The sequence below is a fragment of the Heterodontus francisci genome, chromosome 33 (assembly GCF_036365525.1).
Source record: "Heterodontus francisci isolate sHetFra1 chromosome 33, sHetFra1.hap1, whole genome shotgun sequence".
Classification (NCBI taxonomy): domain Eukaryota; kingdom Metazoa; phylum Chordata; class Chondrichthyes; order Heterodontiformes; family Heterodontidae; genus Heterodontus; species Heterodontus francisci.
The window spans coordinates 57,805,601-57,828,586 of NC_090403.1; the positions used below are offsets into that span (position 1 = coordinate 57,805,601).

General features: G+C 45.9%; 1 protein-coding gene across 2 annotated transcripts in view; it reads left to right on the plus strand.

The window, feature by feature from the left end:
* LOC137347968 (zona pellucida-binding protein 2-like) overlaps positions 1-22,986 on the plus strand; it is a 50,331-nt gene that overhangs the window by 4,521 nt on the left and 22,824 nt on the right. For both annotated transcript variants that reach the window (XM_068013034.1, XM_068013035.1), the window contains exon 3: positions 14-139. In XM_068013034.1, the coding sequence (XP_067869135.1) occupies positions 14-139 (126 nt within the window). The remainder of the gene's footprint in view (positions 1-13; positions 140-22,986) is intronic.

The following is a 22,986-nucleotide window of genomic DNA, read 5'->3' on the forward strand; positions in this document are numbered from 1 at the left end:
AACTCTTTCCTAGTAAAAGTTTACGTGAAGATGTACCATGATAGTCCAGCTCTTCTCTGTACAACTCAGGAGCTTTCAGAAAAAGAATTAGTGGATCCATATTTCATATGGGTCGGCCCATCAGGACGAAACATAAAAGGTGAGTGCTTTATTTTTTCTCCGGGTTCCGAACAAACTAAGCACAAGATTATCATTCTGTGTCGTTGGCAGAGATTATTTACAGTTGACAGCTGAAGGATATAGCTTTATTCATTCATGGAATGTGGGCGTCGCTGGCTAGGCCAGCATTTATTGTCCATCCCTAATTGCCCTTGAGAAGGTGGTGGTGAGCTGCCTTCTTGAACTGCTACAGTTCATGTGAGGTAGGTACACCCACAGTGCTGTTAGGAAGGGAGTTCCAGGATTTTGACCCAGTGACAGTGAAGGAACAGCAATATAGTTCCAAGTCAGGATGGTGTGTGGCTTGGAGGGAAACTTGCAGGTGGTGGTGTTCCCGTGCATTTGTTGCCCTTGTCCTTTTAGGTGGTAGAGGTCACAGGTTTGGAAGGTGCTGTCCAAGGAGCCTTGGTGCGTTGCTGAAGTGCATCTTGTAGATGATACACACAGTTGCCACTGTACGTCGGTGGTGGAGGGAGTATATGTTTATGGATGAGGTCCCAATCAAGTGGGCTGCTTTGTCCTGGATGATGTTGAGCTTCTTGCGTGTTGGAGCTGCACCCATCCAGGCAAGTGGAGAGCATTCCATCACACTCCTGACTTGTGCCTTGTAGATGGTGGACAGGCTTTGGGGAGTCAGGAGGTGAGTTACTCACTGCAGGATTCCGAGCATCTGACCTGCTCTTGTAGCCACGGTATTTATATGGCTACTCCAGTTCGGTTTCTGGTCAGTAGTATCCCCCAAGATGTTGATAGTGAGAGATTCAGCGATTGTAATGCCATTGAATGTAAAGAGGAGATAGCTAGATTCTCTCTTGTTGGAGATGGTCATTGTCTGGCACTTGTGTGGTGCAAATGTTTCTTGCCTCTTATCAGTCCAAGCCTGGATATTGTCCAGGTCTTGCTGCATTTTTACACGGACTAATTCAGTATCTGGGGAGTCACGAATGGTGCTGAACATTGTGCAATCATCATCGAACATCCACACTTCTGCCTTTACGATTGAAGGCCATTGATGAAGCAGCTGAAGATGATTAGGCCTAGGACACTACCCTGAGGAACTCCTGCAGTGATGTCCTGGAGCTGAGGTGATTGACCTCCAACAACCACAACCATCTTCCTTTGCGCTAGGTATGACTCCAACCAGCAGAGAGTTTTCCCCCTGATTCGCATTGACTCCAGTTTTGCTAGGGCTCCTTGATGCCATACTTGGTCAAATGCTCCCTTGATGTCAAGGGCAGTCACTCGCATCTCACCTCTTGGAGTTCAGCTCTTTTGTCCATGTTTGAACCAAGGCTGTAATGAGGTCAGGAGCTGAGTGGCCCTAACGAAACCCAAACTGAGGTTCACTGAGCAGGTTATTACTGAGCAGGTGCCGCTTGATGGCACTGTCGTCACCTTCCATCACTTTATTGATGATCAAGAGTAGACTGATGGGACAGTAATTGGCCGGGTTGGACTTGTCCTGCATTCTGTGTACAGGACACACCTGGGCAATTTTCCACATTGCCAGGTAGATGCCGTTGTTATAGCTATACTGGAACAGCTTGGCTAGGGGCATGGAAAGTTCTGGAGCACTGGTCTTCAGAACTATTGCTGAAATGTTGTAAAGGCCCGTAGCCTTTGCAGCATCCAGTTAAAGGCCTGCTACCTGACCGGGACCCGACGACATGTGTCCATCTTCAGGCATGACGTTCGGGCACGGGTTGGGCCGGACACACATGGTAAGTGCTCTGTTGGTAAGTATTGAAATTTTAAAAACTTACCTGAGCTGGGAGTCCGGGACGAAAATGAGTCTGCGCAGTGAACGAGTGATGTCACGATGATGTCATCGCGCATGCACTGCAGCTTCGTGGAGATTCCGAGTCCGAAGGCGGGTAAAAAGATGGTCGGGGCGGGTCAGGCTCGGGGCAGCGTCGGAGGGATTCAGGCCGGGTCGGGCTTGTTTCTGCAGTGGTTCGGTTGGGTTCAGGTCGGGTTCTTTTTTCCCGACTTGAGCAGGCCTCCATATCCAGTGTCTTCAGTCGTTTATTGATATCACGCGGAGTGGATCAAATTGGCTGAAGACTGATATCTGTGATGCTGGGGACATCAGGAAGAGGCTGAGATGGACCATCCACTCGGTTCTGGCTGAAGATTGTTGCAAATGCTTCAGCCTTGTCTTTTGCACTGATGTGCTGGGCTCCCCCATCATTGAGGATTGGGATATTTGTGGAGCCACCTCCTCCAGTTAGATGTTTAATTGTCCACCATCATTCACAACTGGATGTGGCAGGACTGCAGAGCTTAGATCTGATCTGTTAGTTATGGGATCGTTAAGCTTTGTCTATCGCATGCTACTTATGCTATTTGGCAGGCAAGTAAGTCCTCTGTTGTAGCTTCACCAGGTTGGCCCCTGGTACGCCTGGTGCTGCTCCTGGCATGACCTCCTGCACTCTGCATTGAACCAGGGTTGGTCCCCTGGCTTGATGGGTAGAATGGGGAATATGTCGGACCATGTGGTTACAGATTGTGGTTCAGTACAATTCTGCTGCTGTTGGCCCACAACACATCGATGCCCAGTTTTGCATTGCTAGACCTGTTAGAAATCTATCCCATTTAGCATGGTTGTAGTGCTACACAACACGATGGAGGGTATCCTCAATGTGAAGACTTTTGTTGATGCTCCTTCTTTGCCTTAGAAATGGTGAGGGTGACGAGGTACCACAGTCAAAGTCAGTGGTTCTTTCAGAATCAATATTTTGATGACCACAGTACAAAAATCTATGATTCCACTCTCCTTGGAATTTTTAACATTAAAGGCTGCGAGTCTGTGACACTAAGGGACTTCAAAAGAATTAAGGGATATGTGGATCAGGTGGGAAAGTGGAGTGAGATTGAGGATCAGCCATGATCTTATTGACTCAAGGGGCCATGTGGCCTACTCCTATTTCTTATGTTTTTATGACAAGAATTACCCAGTTCTGAATTTGTGTTCAGGAGGCATACTCATTGCAAAACTGGAAATGCATCTTAAAGATCAGAAACCAAGTCGCAGAATTGTTACTGCACAGAAGGAGGCCATTCGGCCCATCATGTCTGCACCTGCTCTCTGAATGAGCAATTCACCTAGTGTCACTCCACCGCCTTCTCCCCATAACGCTGCACATTCTTCCTTGTCATATAGCTCCCTTTTGAATGCTTCAATTGAACCTGCCTCCACCACACTGTCAAGCAGTCCATTCCAGACCTTAACCACACGCTGCGTGAAGAAGTTTTTCCTCATGTCGCTTTTGCTTCTTTTGTCAATTTCTTGAAATCTGTGCCCTCTCGTACTCGATCCTTCCATGAGTGGGAACAGTTTCTCCCTATCTACTCTGTCCAGACCCCTCATGATTTTGAATACCTCAATCAAATCTCCTCTCCGCCTTCTCTTCAAGGAAAACAGACCTAACTTCTCCAATCTATCATCATAACTGAAGTTCCTAAACCCTGGTATTAATCTCGTGAATCTTTTATCTACCCTCTCTAACGCCTTCATATCCTTCCTAAAGTGCAGTGCCCAGAACTGGATGCAATACTCCAGCTGAGGCCAAACTAGTGTCTTACACAAGTTCAACATAACCTCCTTGCTCTTGTACTCTATGCCCCTATTAATAAAGCCCAGATACTGTATGCTTTATTAACTGCTCTGTCAACCTGTCCTGTCACCTTCAATGTCTTATGCACATATACACCCAGCTCCCTCTGCTCTTGCACCCCGTTTAGAATTGTCATGTTATGAGTTCGAACACTTGAGTCATGCCTTTCTTTATAATGAGAACAGTTGGAGCTTCTTGAGCCTATTCTGAGAAACCTAAGCCCATTGGCTGCTGTCTAGTCTTTTTGTCTTGACCTTAGGCTGATTGAGATAATTCAATGGTCCCACTACATTAACAGCTTTGGCTGTGACTTGTAGGATGGAACCCCCAGCACAGTAGAAGCCTTTGTGCCTTACAATCCTTTCATGTGCAGCTGCAATGGTTAACTACAATTCTTCCAATATTTCATCAATGCAGTTAGTATGATTTACCCATTTATAGTACACTGTGAAGAACGCCATTACATTTGTCTAAATTATCCAAGCCTTGTGAGATCTTCTTTTATACCAACCCATGTTTTCACTAACCTGGTCATAAACCATAATCTTGACAAATGTGTTTTAAGTAAGTGGAGCCTTCAATTTGTTTTCACTGGCTTCAAAATCCACACCTCACAGTCCTCTGTGTCTTTTGGTAAGAAAGCAAACTCTTGGGCTTAGCATTTAAAAATAAATTCAGCCCATACATAGTGCTACTGAAACAAGCTTGAATATTACAGCAATAAATCTACTCAGGTGTTAAACGAGTTACTTTATCGCTGATATACCAAATGTATGCTTTGAGAAGACACACTAAAGTCAACTAAGCATTTTATTAATTTTATCCTGTTTTCCATTTTCCCCCTTTTCCTCTTAGCCTTTTATCTTAAAATACGCACCCTTGACTCTACTGTCCTTGCAAACTGCCATCTCATCTCCAACCTTCCTTTCCTCTACAAAGTGCTTGAAAGTGGTGTTACCGCCTGAATCTGTGCCCATCTTACTCGCAACTCCCTGTTTCAATTGGATTTTTACTTCATCAGCAGGCCAGAGAGGAATTGGCCCCAACAAGAGTTACCTAATCATAGAATAATACAGCATGGAAACTAGTCATTTGATCCATCTAGACTGTTGCTGCTGTTTTTATCCACAGAGCCACTACGTTCAATCTCATGTTCCTGTTCAGTGCCTGTACTCTATGATACTCAGATTACTATCATTAGTACTGCTATATCTATATATACTATTGCAGCAATAACTTTGTTGTTAAGTTATTACTGTGTCTGTTCCAGTGGTAGGAGAATTAACTAAAAACCATTAGCTTAAATCTGTTAGACAACAATTTGGAGTAATTTAGTAATGATTGCCATTTAATTCTGATTCTGAAAAGAAAATAGTGTTACCCAACTCCATGATGTTGACACATTTGTGTCTAGAGGAAGCAGGCAGGCAACCACTGAGTCTCTTTATTTTACAGAATAACAGATTGCTACCAATTGCCATCATTAATTCTTTGCCTATATTTTCACTGAGACTCATGGGTGAAATAGTGCAGGACATTAATGCAAAAGTTTCTTCTTCTTTGGCCTCCCTGTCTTGAGAGACAATGGGTAAGCGCCTGGAGGTCAGTGGTTTGTGAAGCAGCGCCTGGAATGGCTATAAAGGCCAATTCTACAGTGATAGACTCTACCACAGGCGCTGCAGATAAAATTGGTTGTCGGGGCTGTTACACAGTTGGCTCTCTCCTTGCACTTCTGTCTTTTTTCCTGCCAACTGCTAAGTCTCTTCGACTCGCCACTCTTTAGCCCCGCCTTTAAGGCTGTCCGTCAGCTCTGGCGATCACTGGCAACTGACTCCCACAACTTGTGGTCAATGTCGCAGGGCATCATGTCGTGTTTGCAGACGTCTTTAAAGCGGAGGCATGGACGGCCGGTGGGTCTGATACCAGTGATGAGCTCGCTGTACAATGCGTCCTTGGGGATCCTGCCATCTTCCATGCGGCTCACATGGCCAAGCCATCTCAAGCGCCGCTGGCTCAGTAGGGTGTATATGTTGGGGATGTTGGCTGCCTCAAGGACTTCAGTGTTGGAGATACGGTCCTGCCACCTGATGCCAAGGATTCTCCGGAGGCAGCAAAGATGGAATGAGTTGATTCGTCGCTCTTGGCTGACGTACATTGTCCAGTCCTCACTGCCGTAGAGCAAGGTACTGAGGACACAGGCTTGAAACACTTGGACTTTTGTGTTCGGTGTCAGTGTGCCATTTTCCCACACCCTCTTGGCCAGTCTGGACATAGCAGTGGAAGCCTTTCCCATGCGCTTGTTGATTTCTGCATTGAGAGACGGGTTACTGGTGATAGTTGAGCCTAGGTCGGTGAACTCTTGAACCACTTCCAGAGCATGGTCGCCGATATTGATGCATGGAGCATTTCTGACGTCCTGTCCCATGATGTTCATTTTCTTGAGGCTAATGGTTAGGCCAAATTTGTTGCAGGCAGCCGCAATCCTGTCGATGAGTCTCTGCAGCCACTCTTCTGTGTGGGATGTTAATGCGTCATCGTCAGCAAAGAGGAATTCCCTGATGAGGACTTTCCATACTTTGGTCTTCGCTCTAAGACGGGCAAGGTTGAACAACCTGCCATCTGATCTTGTGTGGAGGAAAATGCTTTCTTCTGTAGACTTGAACGCATGTGAGAAGAAGATCCCAAACAGTGTAGGTGCGAGAACACAGCCCTGTTTCACGCCACTCAGGATCGGAAAGGGGTCTGATGAGGCACCGCTGTGCTGAATTGTGCCTTTCATATTGTCATGGAATGAGGTGATGATACTTAGTAGCTTTGGTGGACGTCTGATCTTCTCTAGTAGTGTGAAGAGACCACATCTGCTGACGAGGTCAAAGGCTTTGGTGAGATCTATGAAAGCAACGTAGAGGGGCATCTGTTGTTTGCGGCATTTCTCCTGTAGCTGGCGAAGGGAGAACAGCATGTCAATGGTGGATCTCTCTGCTCGAAAGCCGCACTGTGCCTCGGGGTAGACATGCTCTGCCAGCTTCTGGAGCCTGTTTAAAACGACTCGAGCGAAGACTTTCCCCACTATGCTGAGCAGGGAGATTCTGCGGTGGTTGTTGCAGTCACTGCAGTCACCCTTGTCCTTATAGAGGGGACGATATTGGCATCGCACATGTCCTGTGGTACTGCTCCCTCATCCCAGCACAGGCAAAGCAGTTCACAAAGTGCTGAGAGTATAGTAGGTTTGGCACTCTTGATTATTTCTGGGGTAATGCCGTCCTTTACAGGGGCTTTTCCACTGGCTAGAGAATCAATGGCAGCACTGAGTTCCAATTTTGTTGGCTGTTCGTCCAGCTCATCCATGACTGGCAGAGACTGAGCTGCGTTGAGGGCAGTATCAGTGGCAACATTTTCCCTGGAGTACAGTTCTAGGTAGTGCTCCACCCCGCGGTCCATTTGCTTGTGTTGGTCAGTGATCGTTTCCCCTGACTTAGACTTGGGGGGGGTGGTGGGTGGTGCGATATTGATGGTTGACTCAAAAGCTCTCTTAATGCCATCATACATTCCTCTGATGTTTCCGGTGCCGGTGGCCAGCTGAATACGACTGCATAGGTGTTGCCAGTAGTCATTTGCACAGCGCCTGGCTGTTCTTTGGTTAGTGCTTCTGGCTACTTTCAGTGCTATGGATGTTAACTCGCTGGGGGCTTTCTTGTAGTTCAACAGTGTGGTGCGCTGAGCGGCTATGACAGGTTCCAGCTCTTCAAAGTGAGATTGAAACCAGTCTGCATTCTGCTTCTCACGTTTGCCAAAGGTGGTCATTGCTGAGTCATAGATGGCATCTTTGATGTGGGCCCACTTGGTCTCTGCATCCCCTGCAGGAGTGTTTTGAAGGGCTTTTTCAAGTGAATATGGAAACTTATGTAATAGCTGTGGATAAGACATTCTGTTAGTGTTGATGTGTGGGTGGCCCTTCTGCTTGGAGTGATGTAGCTTCTTTGGTTTGAGTCTAACTTTGTTAGACAACCCTGGCGTTAAAGTCCCCCAGCAGGATCAAATGTTCGGTGTTAGGAATGCTACTAATGATATTATGGAGTTCCTCATAGAATTGGTCTTTAACTTCAGGTGGGGAGCAGTGTTGGAGCATAGATGCTGAGTAGGTGTACTGGGCCAGAGGCGGTGAGCAGTCGGATGGACAGTATGCGTTCCGAGCCATTTGAAGGTTGCTCTATCATACTGAGCAAAGAGTTTCTGATGGCGACGTCCACTCCATGCTGTCTTGGTTCTTCAGGATCCCTACCCTGCCAGTAGAAGGTGTAGTCTTGCTCTCTTAGAAATCTGCTCGCAAGGAGGCGTGTCTCCTGAAGTGCTGCAATGTCCACATTGACTCTACTAAGCTCATTGTTAAGATGGCGGTCTTCCAAGATTCATTGATTTGTGTAAGGTCTTCCGACAGGCCAGGACACACAGTTCTGACGTTCCAGCTGGTACCTTCTTTCCCTTTTTGGTCGTGCTGTTTGGTGCGGTGTTAAAGTATTTAACCAGAAATCTCCAAGGTTTGTCCTCTCAAATGATCCCAATCTGTCCTTTACTCTGAGAAAGTAAATCAAATAACTGTTTGAAGATTAGATTGGTAATGAAACATTAAAAGTCAACATTGTTGGCTGTTGGAACATAACAGCATAAGAAATAGTAGCAGGAGCAGGCCATAGGCCCCTTTAATAAGATTATGGCTGATCTTCGACCTCAACTCCACTTTCCCGCCTGATCCCCATACCCCTTGATTCCCTTAGAGTCCAAAAATCCATTGATCTCAATCTGAATATACTCAATGACTAAGTACCCACAGCTCTCTGGGCTGAGGAATTCAAAGATTCACACCCTCATCTCAGTCCTAAATGACCGACTCCTTATCCCGAGACTATGCTCGCTAGTTCTAGACTCTGCAGCCAGGGAAAACAACCTCTCAACAGTTACTCTGTCAAACCCTCTCAGGATCTTATATGTTTCAGTGAGATCTCTCATGCTTCTCAACTCCTCAGAGTATAGGCCCATTCCTCATAGGACAACCCTCTCATCCCAGGAATCAATCTAGTGAACCTTCGTTGCAACTCCTCTAAGGCATATATACCCGTCCTTAGCTACGGAGACCAAAACTGTATGTAGTACTCCAGGTGTAGTCTCGCCCTGTACAATTGCAGCAAAACTTCCTTACCCTTGTAATGCAACCCTTTTGCAATAAAGGCCAACACAGCACTTGCCTTCCAATTGCTTGCAGTAGCTGCATGTTAACTTATTGTGATGTGTGTATAAGGACACCCCAATTCTTCTGAACACCCACATTTAATAGGTTCTCACCATTTCAAGAATATTCAGTTTTTCAATTCTTCCTACCAAAGAGAATAACCTCATATTTCCCCACATTATAAGGCGGCACAGTGGCGCAGTGGTTAACACTGCAGCCTCATAGTTCCAGCGACCCGGCTTCGGTTCTGGGTACTGCCTGTGCGGAGTTTGCAAGTTCTCCCTGTGACTGTGTGGGTTTCCGCCAGGTGCTCTGGTTTCCTCCCACAGCCAAAGACTTGCAGGTTGATAGGTAAATTGGCCATTGTAAATTGCCCCTCATGTAGGTAGGTGGTAGGAGAATTGAGGGAAGGTGGGTATGATGTAGGGAATATGGGATTAATGTAAGATTAGTATAAATGGGTGGTTGATGGTCAGCACAGACTGAGTGGGCAGAAGAGCCTGTTTTGGTGCTGTATCTCTCTATGACTCTATACACCATCTGCCCTGTTCTTGCCCATTCACTTAATCTATCTGTATCCCTTTGCAGCCTCTTTGTGTCCTCCTCACAGTTTACATCCCCACCTAGTTATGTATCATCAGTAAATTTAGATGTATTACCCTCTGTCCCTTCATCAAAGTCATTAATATAGATTGTAAATAGCTGATGCCCCATTACTGATCCTTGCGGCACCTCACTATTAACATCCTGCCATCCTGAAAATGACCTGTTTTTCCTACTTTGTTTCCTGTCCTTTAGCCAATCCTCTATCCACTCAAATATATTACCCCCAACCCCATGAACCCTTATCTGGTGCAACAGCCTTTCATGTGGCACCTTATCGAATGCCTTTTGAAAATCCAAATATATCATATCCAATGGTTCCCCTTTATCTACTCTGCTAATTACATCACCAGAAACTCTTAATATATTTGTCAAACAATATTTCCCTTTCAAAAACCATGTTGACTCTGCTAATCATATTCTGATCAAAGTGACTCCTGACCACGCAGAGCATACACAGAGTGAATAAGGATATCATCAATGCGTGCGAACATTTGCCAGCTTGCCAGTATAAATGTGCACACGTGATGGCACCACGCAATGACATCCTCATCCCTCAATAACCGTCTCCATTCAACTGAATAGTACCCCGCTCCCTTTCACGTCGCTGCCTTTCCTCAGCTACTCGCTCCCGCCCCACCGGCCACTCTCCCCCCTCGGCCGCTTGCTCCAGGCCTTACCGCTGCTCCCCCTCTCAGCCACTTGCTCCCACCCCCGCCACTTTCTCTTCGCCCCACACCGGCCACTTCCCCCTACAGCTGCCGCTTGCTCCAGCCCTCCCTGCTGCTCCCGCCCCCTTGGCCGATCGTTCCCCACTGCGCCGCCCGAAGAAGCAAGGCAGGCCGCAAGGGGTAACGGGGCGATGTGGGAGCGAGTGGCCGAGAGGAGGGAAGCAATGTGGCCTGGAGTGAGTGGCCCAGAGGTTGCGGGGGAAGGAGCGGCCGGAGGCGGGGGTGGGGGGCAAGGAAGCAGGGTACAAATGGGAGGGGGTGTGGGGAAGCGGGGAGCAAGCAGCTAAGGGATGGCTGCAGGGAGCGAGCGGCAAGAAGACCGGCGCAAGAGGGTGTGGCGAAGAGAAGCGCAATGGCAGGAGAGAGCGGGGGTGGGATGGAGGCGGTGATGGCAACCATTGAGGGGATTTTCTGGTTGAATTTGTTTTTTGTGATAAATTGAATGGCCCCATCTTTGTTACTGGCAGCTGCCTGAGACGACGCAGACAGTGATGTTTCAGTGGATGAGGCTGCATTTGCACATGTGCTAGTACTGCGCCACCTAGTGATTGCGTTGTCAGCAAATGCAGCCTTCCTTGCCCCTGCTAGGGCTAAAAATTCAGCCCAAAATATTTGTTTACCATCTCTTCTATTTCCTATCCCCCATCATAATTTCTCCTGTTTCAGGGACCCACATTTACTTCCATTACTCTATTTGTACATACTTGTAGAAGTTCTTACACTCTACTTTTGTATTTCTTGCTAGTTTACTCTAATTCTGTCTTCTCCTTCTTTATCAAATTTTTGCTCATTCTTTGCTGATACCTAAAACTCTCCCATCCCTCAGACTTATTACTCTACTTGGCAATATTATAATTGATTTCTTTTAATCTAATACTATCCTTAACCCCTTTAGATAGCCATGGATGGTTCACTTTTCTTGTGGAGTTTTTATTTCTCAATGGAATATATATTTGCCGAGAATTAGGAAATATTTCTTCCAATGTTTCTCATTACTCATCCACCATCATGCCTTTTAATCTAATTTCCCAATCTACCTTAACCAACTTGCCCTTCCAACCTATGTAATTGGCTTTATTTAGGTTCGGTACTCTAGTTTCGGACTGATGTAGGTCGCTCTCAAACTCAATATGAAATTCTCTCATACGTAAAGAGCAAAGGATATCTAAAAAAAGGTCGGGCCTATTAGGAACCATAAGGGTAACCTGTGGGTGGGGGCAGAGGACATGGGTATGGTTCTTAATGAATACATTGCCTGTTTTCATAAAAGAGAGGGACGATACAGACATTGCAATCAGGGAAGAAGAATGTGAAATATTGGATGAAATTAAAATAGTGAGAGAGAAAATATTTAGGGATTTAACATCTTTCAGAGTGGATAATTCCCCGGGCCTCGATGAAATGTATCCTAGGCTGTTCAGAGAAGAAATAGTGGGGGCCTCTGACCATCATTTTCCAATCCTCTCTGGCTACAGGTGTGGTGCCAGAGGACTGGAGGACAGCTAACTTTGTACCATTGTTTAAAAAGGGAGAAAGGGATAGACCACATAATTATAGGCCAGTCAACCTCGGTGGTGGGAAAATTATTGGAAAAACTTCTGGGGGACAGGATAAATCTTCATTTAGAAAGACACAGATTAATCAAATGGGTTTGTTAAGGAAAGGTCGTGTCTGACTAACATGATTTTTTTGCAGTGGGAACAAGGAGGGTTGATGAGGGTAGTGCATTTGATGTCGTTTATATGGATTTTAGTAAGGTTTTTGATAAGGTTCCACAATGGTTCACAAAAGTAAAAGCCCATGGGATTCAAGGCAAAGTGGCAAGTTGGATCCAAAATTGGCTCAGAGGCAGGAATCATAGGGTAATGGTCGAGGGGTGTTTTTGTGACCAGAAGGCTGCTTCCAGTAGGGTTCCACAGGTCTCAGCACTAAGTCCCTTGCTTTTTGTGGATTATAGCAATGGTTTGGACTTGAATGTAGGGGATAGGATTAAGAAGTTTGCAGATGATACAAAAATTGGCCGCATGGTTGATAATGAAGAAGATAGCTGTAGACTGCAGGAAGATATCAGTGGACAAGTCAGATGGGTGGAACAATGACAAATGAAGTTCAATCCAGAGACATGTGAGGTAATACATTTGGGGAAGGCTAACAAGGCAAAGGAATACACAATAACTAATAGGATACTGTCATGCTGGCCTCCACCTGCCAAGAATGAGGCACATTAATTTTGCCACATGGACATTAAATTTCAAATTGTTGCTGGGAAGAAGAGAAGGCCTGTTACAAGGAATTGCCAGGCCCCTGGCCGGAAGGACATTTCTGCATATTAGCAGACAGTGTTGGAACAAAGGAGCTATCTCCTGCTCCAATACAATACACAGACAGACCTGGTCAAACCAATCAGTCATGTGACCAACCTGCTGGCCAACTTGGGGAGTTTTAAATTGTAGAGACAGTGTTTGAACTGGAAAAGCTCTTTGCTCCTGGACTCTAAAAGACCTCCTCTCCTCCTGTCTGCTCCCATCTCTTTCTCACAGAACTGAAACCCACTGAAGACACGTGAACCCCAAGAGAGAGAAAAGTCTCCTACAGTGAACAAGGCTTAAGAACACTGGGCCCCAACAAAAAGCAAGACCATATCTTCAATCAAGAACTGTACAGCGAGCTCGAAGCACAGTAACCAAAAAACCCTCCTCAGAGATTGCCTCAAACATTTCCACTTTATTTTTTTCTTTTGCTCTTTTCTGTCCCTATCTGTGTGTATCGTGTATGCATGCTAGCGTGGGCACGTCGTGTATCCGTAGGCGTTAAGTGAATTAGTGTTTAAGTTTAAGATTTAAATTTAAATTTCACCTTTCTTCTTTAAACCTAAGAAAGCCTGTTTGTGCTCATTTCTTTGCCTTATAATTGGAAAATGGTAAATAAGGATTCACCAAAGGGGAACTCAAATCACAGTGTGTTTAAAAAATAAAACCCTGTTACAGTAAGACCAGTTGAAGGCTAAAAGTTTAGTTTAGTTTAGAGGTACAGCACTGAAACAGGCCCTTCGGCCCACCGAGTCTGTGCCGACCATCAACCACCCATTTATACTAATCCTACACTAATTCCATATTCCTACCACATCCCCACCTGTCTCCTATATTTCCCTACCACCTACCTATACTAGGGGCAATTTCTAATGGCCAATTTACCTATCAACCTGCAAGTCTTTGGCATGTGGGAGGAAACCGGAGCACCCGGAGGAAACCCACGCAGACACAGGGAGAACTTGGAAACTCCACACAGGCAGTACCCAGAATTGAACCCAGGTCGCTGGAGCTGTGAGGCTGCGGTGCTAACCACTGTGCCGCAACTTTAGACCTCTTTCTCACCTATCGTAACAATACTGAGAAGTGTAGAGGAAGAGGCACCTTGGAATGTATGTCCACAGATCCCTAAACGTAGCAGAAAAGGTAGATAAGGTGGTCAAAAAGGCATACGGGATACTTGCCTTTATGAGCTGAGGCCTAGAATATAAGAGCTGGGAGGTTATGCTGGAACTGTATAAAACACTAGTTGAGCTGCAGCTGAGTACTCTGTGCAGTTCTGGTCACTGCCCTATAGGAAAGACATAAGATCATAAGAACTAGGAGCAGGAGCAGGCCGTCCGGCCCCTCGAGCCTGCTCCGCCATTCAATAAGATCATGGCTGATCTTTTCGTGGACTCAGATCCACTTACCCGCGCTCTCACCGTATCCCTTAATTCCTTTATTGTTCAAAAAGATATCTACCTTAGCTTTAAAAACGTTTACTGAAGAAGCGTCAACTACTTCACTGGGTAAGGAATTCCATAGATTAACAACCCTCTGGGTGAAGAAGTTCCTTCTTAATTCAGTCCTAAATCTGCTCCCTGTAATCTTGAGGCTATGCCCTCTTGTCCTAGCTTCACCTGCCAGTGGAAACATCCTCTCTACTTGTATCTTATCTATTCCCTTCATAATTTTATATGTTTCTATAAGATCCCCCCTCATTCTTCTGAATTCCAATGAATATAATCCCAATCTACTCAGTCTCTCCTCATAAGCCAACCCCCTCAACTCCGGAATCAACCTAGTGAACCTCCTCTGCACCCTCTCCAGTGCCAGTACATCCTTTCTCAAGTAAGGAGACCAAAACTGCACACAGTACTCCAGGTGCAGCCTCACCAGTACCTTATACAGCTGCAACATAGCCTTTCTGCTTTTAGAATTAGAATTAGAATTAGAATATTACAGCGCAGTACAGGCCCTTCGGCCCTCGATGTTGCGCCGATCATCTGACCTACACTATTCCATTTACATCCATATGTCTATCCAATGACCACTTAAATGCCCTTAAAGTTGGCGAGTCTACTACTGTTGCAGGCAGGGCGTTCCACGCCCCTACTACTCTCTGCGTAAAGAAACTACCTCTGACATCTGTCCTATATCTTTCACCCCTCAACTTAAAGCTATGTCCCCTCGTGTTTGCCATCCTCATCCGAGGAAAAAGACTCTCACTATCCACCCTATCTAACCCTCTGATTATCTTGTATGTCTCTATTAAGTCACCTCTCCTCCTCCTTCTCTCTAACGAAAACAACCCCAAGTCCCTCAGCCTTTCCTCGTAAGACCTTCCTTCCATACCAGGCAACATCCTAGTAAATCTCCTCTGCACCCTTTCCAAAGCTTCGTCATCCTTCCTATAGCAATGAAGGACAAAATTCCATTTGCCTTCCTAATTACTTGCTGTACCTGCAGACCAACCTTCTGCGATTCATGCACAAGGACACCCAGGTCCCTCTGCATAGCAGCATGCTGCCACTTTTTACCATTCAAGTAATAATCCTTTTTACTGTTACTCCTACCGAAATGAATGACTTCACATTTATTAACATTGTATTCCATCTGTCAGACCTTTGCCCACTCACTCAATGTATCTATGTTCCTCTGCAAAGTTTCACAGTCATCTGCACACTTTGCTCTGCCACTCATCTTCGTGTCATCTGCAAACTTTGACACCCTACACGTGGGTCCCCAACTCCAAATCATCTATATAAATTGTAAATAATTGCGGTCCCAACACCAATCCCTGAGGCACACCACTAGTGACTGATTGCCAACCAGAATAGCACTCATTTATCCACACTCTCTGCTTCCTGTTAGTCAACCAATCCTCTATCCATGCTAATACTTTACCCCTAACGCCTTATCTTATGCAGCAGCCTCTTGTGCGGCACCTTGTCGAAGGCCTTTTGGAAATCTAGGTACACCACATCCACTGGGTCCCCATTGTCCACCTTGCTCGTAATGTCATCATAGAATTCCAAAAGATTTGTCAAGCATGACCTGCCCTTCATGAACCCATGCTGCGTCTGCCCAACGGGACAATTTCTATCCAGATGCCCTGCTATTTCTTCCTTGATAATAGACTCAAGCATCTTCCCCACTACAGAGGTTAAGCTGCCTCCTTTTTTAAACAGTGGCGTCACATCTGCTGTTTTCCAATCTGCTGGGACTACCCCAGAGTCCAGCGAATTTTGGAAAATTACCGCCAGTGCACCTGCTATTTCTCCCACCATCTCTTTTAGTACCTTGGGATGCATTCCATCAGGGCCAGGAGACTTATCAATCCTTAGCTCCATTAGCTTGCCCAACACTACCTCTTCCGTAATAATGATTGTTTCCAGGTCCTCACCTACGTTCGTCTCTTTGTCAATTACTGGCATGTTATTAATGTCCTCCACTGAGAAGACCGATACAAAATACCTGTTCAATGCCTTGGCCATTTCATCATATCCCATAACTAAATTCCCCTTCTCATCCTCTAAAGGACCAATGTTTACTTTAGCCACTCTTTTTCGTTTTATATATTTATAGAAACTTTTGCTATCTGTCTTTATATTCTGTGCTAGTTTTTTCTCATGTTCTATCTTACTTTTCTTTATAGCTCTTTTTGTGGCTTTCTGTTGACCTTTAAAGTTTTCCCAATCTTCTAGTTTCATGCTGTTTTTGGCCACTTTGTATGCCTTCTCTTTCAATTTGATAGCCTCCCTTATTTCCTTAGACACCCATGGCAGATTACCCCTTTTCTTCCAGTCCTTCCTTTTCACTGGAATATACTTTTGCTGAGCACTTTGAAAAATTGCTTTGAAAGTCCTCCACTGCTCGTCAACTGTCCCACCATAAAATCTTTGTTTGAAGTCTACTTTAGCCAAGTCCTCCCTCATTCTATTGTAGTTCCCCTTGTTCAATAATTACACTAGAGAGGGTATAGAGGAGATTTACCTGGACTGGAGAATTTTATTTATGAGGAAAGATTGGATTGGCTAGGGTTGTTTTCTTGGGAACAGAGGAGGCTGAGGGGAACCTAATGGAAGTGTATAAAACTATGAGGCATTGAGATAGAGTGGACTCAGAGGAGGTCTGGCCCCCAGACGCATGGCATGCAGACACACCGGCGTGTGGTTCCACCCTGGTGCCCACGAACCAGACTCCCAACTATGGGTAAATAGCCTTGCTGCCTTGTGGGTGTCTCAGGAGAGAAGAAGGCTAAGGGAGTAAACCCCAACAGAAAATCCGAAGTGGAGTCGTGCAGGCGGTTATCTGTTTTATCAGGCATCTTTCCGGCAACTCCTGCAACAGAGCTGGTACCAAATAGTACTGGTTATTTTCCTTTGCCTTGGACAATACTAGCAATATCGAGAGGGAGGTCATGGTGCTTGGGCATCCCAAGTTCTCCATACTATTTGCTCAGGCCTGTGCCCTGGAGAGGACACTCCAGCTTCCTGGTTTATGTTGGCACAGCACGGGAAGAAACAGTTACCAGTTATAAGCTCTCAATTGATTGGCGTAGAACATGAGTGCCAGAGGTTACTTCCGCTGGTGGGAGAGATCATTGCATCTCATTGGATCGCTACTACCCGCCCCAAGCTCGGCAACTCCCAGTCAATTAGGTGCTGTCCCGCCATGGCCTGCTTGCTTCAATGGGTACTTGGAGAGTCATCTCTCGATAGGCGGGTCGATAATCTATGCACCAGGCAAGACAAACTCAACAAAGAAGAAAGTAGTGTTTCACATCACAAGCTGGAACGTAAGGACCATGCGTCCTGGTCTTACCATCGACCTTCTGCAGGTTGATATCGCACACAAGACAGCTGTGAATCAACAAAGAACTTACAAGGCTCAATGTGGACATTTCTGCACTGCGAGAAACTAGGCTCACTCAAAGTGGATCCCTTAAAGAGAAACATTACACGTTCTTCTGGCAAGGGAAAGTCCAAGAGGTAACATGAACATGAAGTGCATTTCACAGTAAAAAGAAATGCTACTTGCAATGATTGAACCCTCCACAGAAGGTTCAGAGAGACTTCTTACTCTTAGCTTGGTGTCACGAAAACGTGCTTTATGTCGAATGATGATTTTTAATTACTGGCTGGAAACCTGAATTGAATTTTTTTTAAAAAAGAGATTAAAGGTAAATCGATGCTTGCAGCTAAAGCTGGCTACCCCAGTTTGCTTCGCTGTACCTTGCACATTCCAATACATTGAGATAGGGACAGTATGTCTGCACAGACCCATCAAGTACAATGACCTGGGGATTCTGAGTGAACCACCTGCCCTGTTCCCATTAGCAAGGCGTCAAGGCCATTACCTGAGATATTTAACTGGTACAGACGAACCACTCAAACCACTTGAACAATGGAACACTAGTTGTGAGAAGGGGATTCCTAAACATGAACTAGTTAAGTTACAGGAGGGAATACACTAGTAACAACCATGCTTTAATCACTGGGTGATGGTCATGTGACAGGCCCACCCTTCGTGTGCTTAAGCTTCTGTTTCCTCTGCAGTAGGGTGACAAGCAGCTAGATGCTGCGGAGACAAGACCCGAGTGGGGTCCCTCCTTTTTCTCTCTCCAATCTACCTTGCAAGCATCGAACCCTGTTTGCTGACCATAACCACCCAGGGATGCCCCTGCTGCAGACAGAGACACCTTGAAGGAAATCAGCTGCACTACTGTCTCCAGGAGAACCACCGAATCAGCTGCCCACATCTTCAAATCGGAAGACTCTGGACCACCAAAAGAAAATCACACGACCACCAAATTCAGCCTGAAGCCAGCCGAGTCACCAACCTCCATAGACTGTATACCTCTTTTATTTCTCTGGACTCTAATTTGACCAGTCTACCCTTCCCCACCCTGTAACCTTTTTGTGTGTGAACTTGGAGTGTGTGTGAAAGTCAGAGCATATTTTATTATTTTACTTAGATCAGTTTAAGTTCAATAAAGCTAACCTTTTTCTTTGTTAAACTTAAGAAAACCTGTTCAATTGGTTCTTTTTATGATCACAGCCGTAAATAGTTAAACACTCATTGAATTGGCAAGTATATTCTTTTCAAAAAAGAAGTAAACCTGTTGCAGTCAAATAAGGAAAGGGGAAAAAGGGGGAACCATTTGACCCCTCCTCATCTGATAGTACCATTGGCAACAAGCGTGCACTCAATTAACCTCATGTGCATCTATGCCTCGACACTCATCTCCACCATAGATGTCAAGGATCAGTTCTGTGAGACACTCAACGCTGCCATTAGCAGAATTCCCAGCACCGAGGGACTGTACCTTCTAGGTGACTTCAACGCAAGGGTGGGTACCGACTACACAGCTTGGCAATGTGCATAGGGCATCAGGGAATTGGTGAACGAAAATGGACAGAGGTTGCTGGAGCTATGTTGTTACCATGGACTGTGTGGCGAACAGCTACATCAAACCAAGCCGTGCCACCAGATGTCCTGGAGACATCCAAGATCACACCACTGGCACCAGCTAGACTTCGTCATCACCAGACGTACCACCCTCAACAGTGTCCTCACCACTCGTAGCTATCACAGCACTAACTGTAACACTGATCACGCCCTGGTGTGTAACGAGGTCAGGCTTCAGCTAAGGAAGCTATACCCCCCCACTCAAGAAGAAGGTTTGTCCTCGGATCAACACTTTCCACACCACTGACCCAGAAAGGACCCAGGGCATCCTCAGCGTTCTTGATCAGGCCCTTTTGGACAACAGTGCCCAAGGCCAGAGTGTAGTGTCAAAGCTGGATCATCGGCCTGTCACCATCTATAACTCTGCACTCACTGCATTCAGGAAGAGTTGGGAGGAATGCTGACTGGTTCGAGGCTTATTGGACCAAAATGGAGTCAGTTACTGCAACCAAGAGCAGTAGCTCATGAGCTACAAGCAAGTCCCTAGCAAATAAAACCTAGATGCTCTCAGAGGTACCAGAAATAAGTCTCAACAGACTGCTCGGCACTGCGCCAATCGATACTGGTTGAAACTCTGCTGCTGAATCTGGGGTTGCTAGAGGGATGTATGAAGGAATTAAGAAAGCAACAGACCCAGTAGCAATCAAATCACCTCCCTTGAAGGCAAAGATAGGGGTGATCATCACTGAACCTAGCACGCAGATGGAAAGGTAGGTGGAGGATTACCTCGAACTCTACGCAACGGAGAATGTTGTCACTGAATTCCAGGCTTCCCTGTCATGGAGGAACTGGACAGTGAGCCTACCATAGCAGAGCTCAACAAGGCCATTGACTGTTTCACCAGTGGTAAAGCCCCACCTGAAATGGTAGAAGTGGAAAACTAGCACCACTGCAGTATCTCCACGAACTTTTGTGTCTCTGTTGGAAGGAAAGATCTGTGCCTTGACATGTGTGATGCAAACGTTGTCAACTTGTACAAAAACAAGGGGGATCGCAGTGGCTGCAACAATTATCGAGGCACCTCCTTGCTAAGTAGTGCGGGAAAGGTTTTTCCTCATGTTGCTCTGACCAGATTGCAGACCCTGGCGTCACGCATCTATCCTCGACCTTAGTGCGGCTTTAGAGCTGGCAGATCGACAGTCAACATGATTTTCTCACTTCGGCAGTTGCAGGAGAAGTGCCACAAACAGCGCAGACCACTCTACATCGCCTTCATAGACCTCACCAAGTCCTTCCAACTCGTCAGCAGAGACAGACTGTTCAAACTGCTATGGAAAATAGGCTGCCCTCCCGGATGTCATTTTTTCTTTCCACAAGAACATTCACAGTTTCGTCAGATACAATGGAGCAACATCAGGTGCTTTCAAGATCAGCAGCGGAGTAAAGCAGGGTTGCGTACTAGCACCAACTCTCTTTGGCATATTCTTCTCCATGCTGCTATTGTACGCTTTCGGTGACTCAAATAAGGGTGTCTACTTGCATGGCAGAGCTGACAGCAAGCTGTTCAATTCAGCAAGACTGTGCGCCAGGGCCAAAGTGCATAAAGTCCAAGTCCTTGAGTTGCTGATAATGCCGTGCTGGCATCCTATACTGAAGTTCACTTGCAGCAGCTAGTAGATCGGTTCTCCTGAGCCTGCAAGGAGTTTGGACTGACATTCAGTGTCAGAAAGACCAAAGTTACAGGCCACGATGTAGAGACTCCACTAAAGGCCTGCTACCCAACCTGAACCCGACAGGACCTGATGACGTGTCGGGGTCGGGTCGGGTCGCACTTCCGGGTCCAGCATTCGGGCTTGGCTCGGGCCAGGTCGGACACACTCTATCACAGGTCAGTGGCTCCAATGTTAATTTAATTTTTAGAGTAGACAGGTGGTTTTGTTAGAGTTATTTTAAGCTTGTGCAGGTCAGCAACTAAGTGAAAAACAGAAGGTGAGTTAACTGATGGTTGGGTCGGGCGCGGGGAAAAAAGGGAAGGACGCAGGCCGGGTCGGGCTCGAGTCGGATGTGGTTCTTTTGGGCTCGGGTCAGGGTTTTTTTTGCAGACCTGAGCAGGCCTTTAGACTCCACCTTCCATCAACATCAACAACCTCGCTCTGGAGGTCATCGACAGCTTCACATACCCTGTCTCTTGATGCCGAAATCAGCACCAGGATTGCCAAGGCTTCAGCTGTCATGTCAAAGTTGAGAAGAGGAGTGTGGACCAACAGCAAACTAACCGAAAATACAAAGCTCAGTTTGTACCAGGCTTGTATTCTCAGCACCTTCCTTTGCAGCAGCGAAGCATGGACAACTTATGCAAGCCAAGAAAAGTGACTGAAGAGCTTCCACCTTCGCTGCTTCAAATGAATATTGGGCATCTTCCGGCAGGATAGAGCGCCAAAAACAGAAGTACGCCAGTGTTCAGGGATCCCCAGTAAGTTTGCCCTTTTGAGTCAGCGGTGATTCCGTTGGCTGGGTGATGTGAGCCGAATGGATGACTGTCACATACCCAAAGACATGTTCTATGGCGAGCTTGCTATCAGCGCAAGACCAGCAGGTTGCCCATGTCTGAGATACAAGGATGTCTGCAAGTGAGATTTCAAGTTGACCAGGATTAAAGTGGATGCATGGAAGTCCTTGCTGCTGACTGGCGTGCTTGGAGACAAACAGTCAGGAATGGCGTGGAAAAAGCATAGGACAAAAGAAACGACCAGGTGGTGGAAAAGAGAGCCTGGCAGAAAGAAAAAACATCAATCAACCCGAGCTAACATTATTCATCTGTGTCAGCTGTGGGAGGCTTTGCCACTCAGGAGGCAGTCTCTAAAGGCACAATAGATGTTCAATCCAGAAGTGATATACACTTTAGGCGCAGGCCATCGCCTCCTGAGACAGACAGATGCCATGTAGATAGAGTGGACAGGAAGGCCCTATTTCCCTTGGTTGAGGAGTCTATAACCAGGGGGCATAGATTTAGGGTAAGAGGAGGTTTAGAGGGGATTCGAGAGGAAAATTGTTCATCCAAAGGGTGGTGGGGATCTGGAACTTACTGCCTGAAAGGGTGGTAGAGGCAAAAACCCTCATAACATTTAAAAAGTCGGCCGGCACAGACATGGTGGGCCAAATGGTCTCCTGTGCTGTAAATTTCTATTCTATGATTAATCTTTCCCAGAGGATCCCTTACTATGAGATTACTAATTAACTTTGTCTTATTAGACAAAAGATATAAAATAGCTCCTTCCCTGGTTGGTACCATGACGTATTGTTGGGAGAGTGAGGTTTGTGTTCCTAGCAGGAGAAGTACACTACAACAACAACCATCTGCATTTGTATAGCATCTTTAATGTAGTAAAACATCCCAAGGTGCTTCACAGGAGCATTATCAAACAAAATTTGACACTAGGATCATGCAGTGTAAAATTATCTATTAATCATTCTGGATATGGCTGCACTTGAAAGGATTTCATCCAAAAATGGCACATGGAGGTGTCATAATCAAAACAGGAGCTCAGTAGTTGCAATATGATCAGAGGGAACAGATTCCATTGCCGTTAGCAATACAGTATTGGAAATTCTCAGTGATTCCTATTCCATTGTATATCTTAATTAAGAAATGGTTACTTTTTCAAACTACTGCCTTTTGAGAAGCATTATCAAACAATGTCTAGCTTCACAGAGTAAGGAATAGGTGCAATACTGCACTAAGCATCTGCAAGAGACATTTATGAAACTTGAAAGCAATTACACAAAATTAAAAGCACCTGTGCTCATATTCAGCTGTGAGACAGACTATCCAAAAAATGAGTGTGTTCAGATGTGAGAGGGAATAAATAACCTGAGGAATGTGCATGTTTAGATGTGGGAGGTACTATCACTGAGCAATACTCACTGCTGAGGAACATCATGGT